The 10,908-nt window shown below is 42.8% G+C and overlaps 1 protein-coding gene across 1 annotated transcript; it reads left to right on the top strand.

The window, feature by feature from the left end:
• Positions 1–634: 634 nt before the first annotated feature.
• On the top strand, positions 635–5,069 carry LOC118558700. Its single transcript, XM_036129245.1, has 5 exons — positions 635–688; positions 936–1,298; positions 1,946–1,984; positions 4,564–4,682; positions 4,777–5,069. The coding sequence occupies exons 1-5, from the start codon at positions 640–642 to the stop codon at positions 4,822–4,824; spliced, it is 618 nt and encodes a 205-aa protein (XP_035985138.1). The 5' UTR covers positions 635–639; the 3' UTR covers positions 4,825–5,069.
• The last annotated feature ends 5,839 nt before the right edge of the window (positions 5,070–10,908 follow it).

Genomic DNA, 10,908 nt, shown 5'->3' on the forward strand with positions numbered 1-10,908 from the left:
CTATCTATTGTTTGTTTTATCATATGTTGTAAAGAAAAAAAGGTAAAATTCTTATTTTTGTGCAGAAGCAATGGAATAAGTCCTCACTTGATGTCAGTTCCAGCAAGCATTAACTTCACTGATCTCTCATACAAATAAAAAAACAGAAAAAAAGAGACGCAGACATCGAACTGAGTTGTACAGAGTCATCAGAAGAAGAGGAGAAACCCAATGATTCGAACAGCAGAGACACCGGGAACAAGTCTTCTGAAATCATCAGCAGAGGCCGCCCCACAACACAAAAGTATGACTGAAACCTCAGAAAATCTATCTGGAACAAGTAATATTGACATAACTTTTCATTTCTCTGGACCTTTGGATGATATTAGGTTGCTATATACTATGTGAAGACTCATGAACTATCATGTCACCATTGCCAGCTAAAAGCAACACTTTGTATGTGCTGCTCGTATAAATATAAAGCCCAGCCAGCAGAACTTTGTTTCACGTGTCCAGAATGTTCTGTTCTGGACACAATCCAGAGCAGACAATCTGGAGACTGGATAAAGTCAGACTGTAGATGTTGCTGGTTGTGTGTTGCTGATGCTGGAGCTGATGTGTTGCTGACTCTCCTCCTCTGTCTCCTCTCACAGGGAGAAGATGATCTGCAGGATCCTGCTGCTCATCATCCTCAACTCATGTCTCTGTGGTCAGTTTCCATCTTCTCTTTGTTCAGTCTAAATCCATCAATAATCAGTGAAAAGTCTGTCAGTGAAGGGAACACTTCAATCCTCCAGCTGCATCTGATCAAGCAGTTTGACTTGAAGAGCATCAAGCAGAGCTCTGACAGCACAGAGAGCATCATGGGACAGAAAGCTCTAGAGATGTAGTTTAAAGACTCCCATGTTCCAGTTCTCAGTGTGTCTGCTCCTCTCTTTCCCTCTCTGTCTCCTCAGCAGCAACATTTGTAGTGAATGTGACACAGAGCTCCTATCAGGCAGAGGAGAACCACAGCATCACTCTGGAGTGGACCTTCACCACCACACCTGATGGATCCTGGAGAGATCTGTTCATCCTCTGCAGCTTGTTAACTCCTAGTAAAGAATTAATCCTGTATCAGGTCCATGATGGTGTTGAGGTGTCAGAGTCTCAGGATGAACAGTTTTCAGGACGAGTCCAGAGTGACAAAGACGTCCTCAGAGAAGGACGAATCAGACTCCATGTGTCCAGACTGAGGACTGAAGACTCTGGACTGTATCTGTGTGAAGTGGACACTGATTTTGGTTCTGGTTCAGCGGGGACCAGGATCACAGTCTCTGGTGAGTGCAGTCAGTAGGTCTCAGTAGCACTGAGCTATTTCTCCACACAGTTAAATATGTCAATGTTACAGGAAGGATTCATGCAGCAGAGATTTAAAATGGGTTGGCTCCATCAGTCACCTATGGTTATGCCATGGTCTGGGTGAATACTCGATTCTGATTGGCTGCTGGGTGTTCGTTAAAGCTATATAGCCACATTAAAGACCAAAAAAAAGACAAAAAACCAAAAAGCCTTTAATAAAATAAGGTTATATACACCAAGCCTCCATCCTGATAATGTTTTTATGGTCCATTTTGAGGATAAAAATAGCCCCAGAATTGGGCGCGATGAGCCGATATAAATAGATGTGGCGCCATTAGGGGGAGCCTGCGTAATCTGTGGCAGCCAATTATGTCAGAGCAGATCCAGCCATAAACCCAGAGACCCGAGGCCCAGTGGCACCCCGCCCACCCAGCGGGGCCCGGACAGAGCCCAGGCCCTGCAAAGCAGCAGCCAACACCCAGATACAGAAGGCCACCAATCCACCAAAGGCTCAAGGCGCCTGCCAATGGAGGGGAGCCTGAGGGGGAGGATGGGATCCACACTTGGTGGAGACGGATGTTGCAGATATCTATTTAACCAAGATTTTTGCCTTTTTATCTTACAGTTAGAGATGATGTTCCCTCAACAAAAGCTCCTTTAACGGGTAAGTAGTGTCAAAACAAACCCAACGAAAATGGACATCTATTCATTGTTACCGTATTTTCTGCACTATAAGGCGCACCTAAAAACCTCAAATTTTCTCAAAAGCCGACAGTGCGCCGTATAATCCCGTGCGCCTTATATATGGACCAATACGGTAAGCAGCCGCTGACTTCATTTTCCCCCGTAGAAGAAGAAGCGCGCGGTGCATGCTGGGATATATGACTACGCGAGGCGCCGTTTCATTCCATTTGTGTGTTACGTACAGACCCCAAAATGGCTCCTACTAAGAGACACGCCTACGACGCAGAGTTCAAACTCAAGGCGATCAGTCACGCAGTAGAACACGGGAATAGAGCAGCAGCCAGAGAATTTAACGTTAACGAATCAATGGTGCGGAAGTGGAGGAAGCAAGAAGACGACCTGCGCCAAGTAAAGAAAACGAAACGGAGTTTCCGAGGGAACAAGGCGAGATGGCTGCCGTTGGAGGACAAACTCGAACAGTGGGTTGTTGAACAGAGAGCAACAAGTAGAAGTGTCAGTACAATCACTATTCGAATGAAGGCAACAGCGCTAGCAAGCGAACTTAACATTACCGATTTTAAAGGCGGTCCTTCTTGGTGCTTTCGGTTCATGAAAAGATGTAATCTCTCCATCCGCACACGGACTACTGTTTCACAGCAACTGCCAAAAGACTACCAAGAAAAGCTGGCCACTTTCCGCGCATATTGCAAAAACAACATTACTGAAAAAAAGATCCGGCCAGAGCACATCACCAACATGGACGAGGTTCCACTCACCTTCGATATTCCTGTGAACCGCACTGTGGATAAAACGGGAGCATGCACGGTAAATGTTCGCACCACAGGGAATGAGAAGTCCTCCTTCACTGTGGCTTATTGCCATTAGCCTGTCACCAGGCTAATGGCAATAAACTTCCACCCATGGTTATTTTCAAGAGCAAGACCTTGCCAAAAGAAAACTTTCCAGCCGGCGTCGTCATCAAAGCTAACTCGAAGGGATGGTTGGATGAAGAAAAGATGAGCGAGTGGTTGAGAGAAATTTACGTGAAGAAGCCGGGTGGCTTTTTTCACACAGCTCCGTCCCTATTGATCTACGACTCCATGTGCTCCCACATCACAGATGGTGTCAAAAAACAAGTGAAGCACACTAATTCAACACTCACCGTCATTCCGGGTGGATTGACAAAAGAACTCCAGCCGCTAGATATTGGTGTCAACAGGGCATTCAAAGCTAGACTGCGAACTGCGTGGGAACAGTGGATGACAGAAGGCGAACACACGTTCACCAAGACAGGGAGACAGCGCCGGACGACATACGCCACTATCTGCCAGTGGATCGTAAATGCCTGGGATGATATATCAGTCTCAACTGTGGTCCGAGCTTTCAGGAAGGCAGGAATTGTCACTGAACTGCTAGACAACAGCAGCGACACTGACTCGATTAGTGACGACGCCGACGGGACGAAGCCGGGCACGTTGGATCCTGTATTTGCCAAACTGTTTAATTCGGACACTGAAGAAGAAGAATTTGAGGGATTCGCGGAATAACTTGATAAAGTGAGTTTTACATGTTTATTTTGTGTGTTGTGTTGTGTGACATTAACGTTTCAGCAACGTTATATATTGTTATTGCTTTGCACTATTTCGAGTGTTGCTATATTGTGATAGCACTAACGTTTGATTTACCGTAAGAGAATCAGACTGTTTTTTACGTGTTTATTGAATCCAGGAAAAGTTCCCCTCCACTATGTGATATAAATGTTGCACTACATGTTATACCCTGCTGTTGTTAAAAGATAAACGAAATACCACATCACATAAAACAGCTGTTCATTCATGTTGGGAGTAAACGGATTTGTCATAATGCTGGTTTGTAAACTATAAATAAAGTTTGACTGACCTACCTGACTGTTTTGTTGACATTTTCTTTAGCGCAGCTCCATCTAGTGAATGCATAACGTAACCCCAGCCTCTACTGTAGCGTCTATTCTATGCGCCTTATAATGCAGTGCGCCTTATATGTGGACAAAATTTTAAAATAGGCCATTCATTGAAGGTGCGCCTTATAATCCGGTGCGCCTTATAGTGCGGAAAATACGGTAATCTAGAATCAGTAGGTTATAAATCTGATCAGTTTCACAGTGATCAATATGCACATGTCAGCAAACCAGCATGCAGTCACCTAAGTCCTTGTTTTTCTGTTTTATTCTTTCTGCCTCAAATGGTTTTAGTCATTTTTTTCTTCAAATAATCAGCAAATAAGAATGAGAGTTTAGAACAATCACCCAACATCCCTCCTTAAAATAAACAACTTTACCTTCACTGAAAGGTAACACGGGAAACATTAACCTTTTTTCTCAGTCTTTTGAGAATAGAAAAATATTTATTTTATTTTCGTTCACCCAACAGCTGAAAGAAATAAAATATTTAAAATCAAAGGAAGCCGTGAAAATAATGAATAATTATTGTTTTAAAACAAAATAATATGAGAGCATCTAAAATGGTCAGGTGCCTTTGCTTTTTGAAAGAGCACAACTCAGCAACTTTCTCATTCTTCCAGGTACCCCAGAAGACTTGAAACCACTTTGGATTGGTCTAGGAGTTCTTGGGGTATTTGAAGTTCTTGGAGTTCTGGCTCTATCTACTATTTGTTTTATCCTATGTTGTGAAGGAAAAAAGGTAAAATTCTTCTTCTTGTGTGAAAGCAACACAGTAAGTCCTCACTTGATGTCAGTTCCACCAAACATTAACTTCCCTGATCTCTCATACAAAGAAAACACAGAACAAAGGACAACGCAGGCATGGAACAGAGTTGTACTGAACAGAGTTCAGAGGAAGAGGAGAAACCCAACGATTCGAACAGGAAAAACACCGGGAACAAGTCTGAGAGCGACGGCCTCATCAGCAGAGGCCGCACCACAACGCAAAAGGATGACTGAAACCTCTGAAAATCTATCTGAAATAACTATAAGATAACATTAGTATGAACATAACTTTTCATTTCTCTGGACCTTTGGATGATATTAGGTTACTATATACTATGTGAAGACTCATGAACTATCATGGCACTATTGCCAGCTAAAAGCAACACTTTGTATTTGCTGCTCGTATAAATCTTTATTCCCACTCAGCCGTCTCTGAAATGATTTGAAGTGAATTTTAACTGGAGCAGTTTGACTTGCTGAGAGACGATGGTTTCATGGCACTTTTCTTCATCCTTATACCCGGAAATGTTTGTAAGTTAGCTTTATTGAAGAAGGAAACCAGCTTTATGGCACTGAATAGAAACGACTGTCACTCCTCTCAGAGGCTCTGCTGATTCTCATGAAGAGTGCCACCTAGTGGAGAGTTGGTGTAAAAAAAGATTAAACATTTATCCTCGTCTGGGTATTTATTTTTATCCTTTTGCACCAAAGCTGCATCCAGTGTTGATCGTGTCTATTGATGATGTAGAGACGATGTGCTACCATTTTCTTTCAGTGTCTAGAAAAAGTATTCACACCCCATGGAGTTTCACAAGCTTTGTCATGTTAAAACATCAAACTCTGATGCATTATACTGAACATTTCTGCGATAAAACCACATAAATTAGACAGAATGGACCTAACAAGACATGGACGTCAACCTAAACTGAGTGGAGAGTGTAAGGAGCATGTTAATTAGAGAAGCAGCCTAGGTAACTCTGGAGGAGCTGCTGAAATTCACAGCTCGGTTTTAACAAGCTGTTGCTCTGTCCCCCCCCCCCTTTGGTCAGTGTTGGATGTGAGTGTTATGTGGGAATGTGTGTACAGCGTCTTTTTTTTTTTTTTTTTTTTTTTTTTTTTTTTTTCTGTGTGTGGCGAGTGGGGCACAAGGGAGGGATGGGGTGAATGAGTTTTTTTTTTTTTTTTTTTTTTTTTTTTTTTTTTTTTTTTTCTTCAGGTATGGGTGTGGTCCGCTCCCTCTCCCAAGAACATCTCAAGTCTCCGCTAGGTGCGGAGCCCATCCCGCCACGTCCTGCCCTCCTCCACTTCGTTGGCGGGCGCCTTGGCCCCCTGGCGCATTAGTTGGCTTCGGGTTTGGGGCGGGTTCCCGGGCGTGCGCCGGCCCGCTCCTGGCGGCCTCTTCGCGGGGCCTGGCCCCCCGGGGGGCGGCCGGGGCCCTCGTCGCGGGGGCGGGGCGCCCCTGGGGCCTCTGGCCCTCAGGGCCCATGGCCGGGACCACTTCAGCGGGGCTGGCTGCCGGCGGAGCCCACGGGCTCGTCTCCGCGGCTCTTGAGGGCGTCGACATTGCGGTGGCTGGGGGATTTCCTCGGGGTCGTCTCTGCTCCTTCCTTGGGGGGGGGGGTTGCAGATATCCTGTGTCGGCCCCTCCTGGGCGACCTGCTTTAGGGACCCCTTTGGGAGTCTGGGGTTACGGGTCCCCTGACGCCTGCCTCTGTGCTCGGGGAAGGTGGGTCTTTGGTTCTCCACAATCACTATCAAGCTATTTCTGGATAATCTTCACCTAAACTAGTGCACTTTCACATCTCCCACTGGTGCTGGGTCCCAGGTATTAAGTGTTCACTTATATACAGTAATCTTATAATTTATTTATTTATTTATTTATGTTGTGTCACTTTATTTTTTCAAATATCACATTACACATGTCAGCTTACATATTAATATATATGATTAAGCAATGGCATCTAGGTGTAATAAGAGTGTATCTGTTGCTTAATGTCTGTTGGTTGTGCTGTTCTTTTTGTGTCTCTTTCCAGGTGATGGAGCAGACAGAGGACATTTTATCATTCTCTTCCTTTTATCTCCTCTTTCTTTCACCTCTACTCTTTTTTTTTCTTTTCTTTCACTTTTTGTTCTTCCTTTACTCTCCCATTGTCATGTCCATATAATTTGAAATTCTCCTTGCAGGAATCATAATAAAGCTATTTACAAGCATAAATCAAGTGGAGCACTATGGCGAAAGCTGTTTGCTCCACTTGTAAAAGCAAAATCTGTCGAGCTCCATCTGGCATTGAGATATCAATTCCTATTGCCATAGTGCTAGACAGGACACTGGGAAAAAAAAAAAAAAAAAAAAAAAAAAAAAAAAAAACAAGCTGTTGCTCAAACAACCTGACCGTGGAAGCTTGGTAAGAATAAAACCAATGTTTAAAGAGACTAAAAGGCATAGTTTTTACACAGGACCTTTTGGGAGCACACTAACATGTGAAAAAAGTGCTCTGGCCAGTCGAGACTATAACTGGTCTACTTAGCATGTCTAACAGAAAGCTAACATTGCACAGTATTCTGCACAGAGCATTCCCATAGTGAGACACGGTGGTGGAGGTATCATGTTGTGGGGCTCCTTTTCTTCTTCAGCGAAAAGCTAGTTAAAAGGTGAAGGAGGACAGATTGAGTTAAATAGCTCAAAACATCTAAACTCCATCAACTCTTATTGAATTTGAACTATTTTGTAGGGAAGAATTGACACACAAACTAAACTCTAGATATTTCAACCCGATAACTCGAAGTGGTTCACACCCCAGTGGATTACAGGTGAAATTATAGCAACATGTGGTTCTGCAAAGTATTGGTTCAGGGAGAGGAAACACACGTGCATGCCACACTTATTTTCGGCCATCAGGTGTTACTACTTTTCTACACACATTTATTAGACTTCCAGTCTAAATTGAGGACGAAGATGTGGAATTGTCTCCTGGATAATTCAGAGAAGTTTAAGTTTCTGCATATAAATTTAATTCATGTTAAACATGTCTTATTTATTTTTGCCCTTTTTAACATTATTTTTGATATTCCCTATTTATTTACCATTATACTTGGTTTCATCGAATGTTTATTTGTAACAGTTTTATATATTCTTAAAATATTTGATAAGTTATTTTGCGTGTTGACAGCTAACTTTGGTCATCTTTATAACAGCAGATGACGAACTGTCAGCGCTGCCGGATTGGGGGTGTTGCAGGTTTGAATAAAATGTCATTCTCTAACACTCATTTTATTTCTTCATCATTAAATGTCTAGATAATCTGCCGAATCTGACATCATCAATGATTAATATTCACTGTAATCATGTGTCACTGTGAAATGGTGGGCAATGCCAATTTCACACACATGGCTGTGTGTGAAACAGAAAATGTGTTAAATGTACAACTCGTGTTTTTATTTTATTTTTTCTCCGGTCTTTGTGTGTATTAAGGTTGCTTGATTCCACCACTTGTGGAGCCGTTTTGTCTATGCTTTGGTGGAAGCGTGCGATTGGCGCCTCCTTTATTATGTGTGTAAGATTTATATGATTTATCACGAGTTAAAGAAAGGTTGAGATTTGGGCAGTTTCTTTGCAAATCATCATTTTACTTTAGCAGAAAGGTTTTTTGCGTTGTTTTGGGGCTGGAAACTGTCAGATCTGGCAACCCATGCGTCTCGCGCTACTCTATTTTCCAGGTGTAATGACGCTGATATACCTACAGACGGACGGATCAACGCAGTGATCTCCTGAGGGGGGGTGGTATGATCCTGTCTTCTGCCCCAGTGGTCGATGTATTTTCGGCCATCAGGTGTTACTACTTTTCTACACACCGGAAGCCTTAATCTGATCAGACTGTTCCATGGGCTGCTGAAGTGTTTCCTCCTTTAACGACTGAATAATGGAAGTGAAAGCGATTTTATTCATGATAGCGCTGCTCGGTAAGTTACTCTCTCAATGAATATTCCTCTCGATAAGCTCAAGTTAAACTGCGCTAAATAGCTCATTTAAAGTTGAACTGAACATGCGCTCAGTTTTATTTATCCATGGATCAGTAGGTTATAGATACGTGACTAGATTAAAACCGTGATAACTTCAATCGCAGACCTTAGGCCCAGCCCTAAGAACACCTGGGCCATTCAAGGGGAAAAAAACGATTTATTTATGATCAACATAAAACCCCTGATATAAGAGACTTATTAAACTTTGCACAGGGTTTATTGCGACAGAGTCTATTGAGTTTCCACTACAGGGAGCATAATAAAAGGCAAAACTGGCAAGTGAAAGTGCACGACTCACTACAGTACTGCCATTTTTTTTTTTTTTTTTTTTTTTTTTTTGCTCTTTACCCCCCGTAGTTATATACGCCATTATGAACGTTTGTGAGGATTTTTATTTTTTATTGTTTTTGTTATGCGGTCCCACATTTTTGACTGCACCGCTGACAGGACAATACAGTCTTTTTGCCCCCCCCCCCCCCCCCCCCCCCCCCCCCCCCCCCCCCCCCCCGCCACCACACACACACACACACACACACACACACACACACACACACACACCAAAATAAAGTCAACTTAACTGCATACTTCATGCCCTGGAAATCTCTGTATTTTATACTGGATATTTTCAACCCATCTATTGAATTTAGTGCACTAGTTGATCTTTTCTTCATCAGAGAACAGCAAGCACTGCAGCCAGAATATGGCCTTTTTTGACCTGCTGTATATCAGCCACTCCCTAACAATTTTTTCCCTTCCATTGCAGGAAGTAGAATATGTTAAATACTTTGGGAATTCTCTGCCCTCTGAATCTCTGAGAAAGGCTTCCTTTTTGCCATTAAACGCACAACATTCATTCGATCAGAATCAGTAATTTTTGTTGGCCATAAGGCGGGATCATTGAAATTAACGGTGTGATCCATCTCACATAACCCACACTATGATCACGTCATACATTTTAGTTTAACACATATCTCACAGTACAGTAATCAGTATCTGCATTGCCCGTTATTGCACAGCAATTAATTATCACAACTCCTGAGTTTATAAAAAGGCATCACTTAACTATTTTAAAGTGTAATAAAACTGCTAACTTTTAGCCCTGTGACTGGAAACCTGTCCAGGATGGACCCAGTGTCCTCGCCTCTCGCTCACTGACTGCTGGAGAGTCACCAGCATCTAAATTCTCATCATTTAAGCAGCGTCCTGGTGTGCAGCGGCTCATCAGGTGGAAGATGCTGCTTATTGACTGATAGCCGCTCTGACTGCAGCTCTGCCTTCTTTCTTCAGATAAGTGCAGGTGGCATTTATTTTATTTTTTTAACTTTTTCCAAATCGGACCCAGTCAAATGCGGAACATTGTTTCACATTCCGATCAGTGCGTCATGGTAAATTAGCTGAGCTAGCGCGTTACTCTTTGAGTTTTAAAAAACATAACAGTGAATCATGAGGAGATCCCTGGTTAGTCGCCGCGTTTATCAGCGAGGGAATAAACGCTGACAGGTGACGTTGCCACAGGTAGAAATAACTCATTAATTAACTGTAGAAGCAGATTGACGCTTACCGAGGGAAGCTGTTGTCAGCTGTTCAATCCGCTGAACTTTCTGACCTGCTGGTTCACATAAATCCACAGAAAACCTTTGACTACCTATACTTTCATTCATGCCATCTGTAGTCAGTTAGAGACGCTCTTCCAAAAGTTAAAACGATTGAACACTGATAAAACTCAGATTGGCAGATGTCCGCTTTGCAAAGACCCGCCCTACTTTCTTTCTGATTGGCTAATGTCCCGGCTCTGCCAGGTTTCATTGGTTGAGAGCAGCTTCAGTTTAAAACCTTGAAAAAAAAAAATGCAAGACGGAACAATTTGCGCTCATTTTCCAAATGACGGAAATCCGTCGCAGCGACGGAGAACTTTAACCCCTGATTTAGTTACTCTAATATTAAATAATTTTCACACAAATGTTTTCTGAAAAAATACTTCTGCCTGTATTTTAATGGTCAGAGTGTCAGTTTTGGGCCCCCCCTCCGTCCTGGGCCCGGGACAATTGACCCGTTTGTCCCCCCGTCAGCGGGCGTGTTCATAAATATAGAATTTTGCATAACAAATAACTATTTCATTCTCCCGTTGAACAATTATGCTTTGTTCCAAAGTCACTTGATGGTAACTGGCAGGTAGATTT

Source organism: Fundulus heteroclitus, unplaced genomic scaffold (genome assembly GCF_011125445.2).
Source record: "Fundulus heteroclitus isolate FHET01 unplaced genomic scaffold, MU-UCD_Fhet_4.1 scaffold_149, whole genome shotgun sequence".
NCBI lineage: Eukaryota > Metazoa > Chordata > Actinopteri > Cyprinodontiformes > Fundulidae > Fundulus > Fundulus heteroclitus.

What these genes read in the sequence shown, in the direction of transcription:
- LOC118558700 (XM_036129245.1), top strand. Translation starts at nt 640, where the DNA reads ATGATCTGCAGGATCCTGCTGCTCATCATCCTCAACTCATGTCTCTGT. An exon ending in CCTCAACTCATGTCTCTGTG is followed by an intron (nt 689 to 935) that starts GTCAGTTTCCAT and finishes CTGTCTCCTCAG; the next exon opens with CAGCAACATTTGTAGTGAAT. An exon ending in GACCAGGATCACAGTCTCTG is followed by an intron (nt 1,299 to 1,945) that starts GTGAGTGCAGTC and finishes TTTATCTTACAG; the next exon opens with TTAGAGATGATGTTCCCTCA.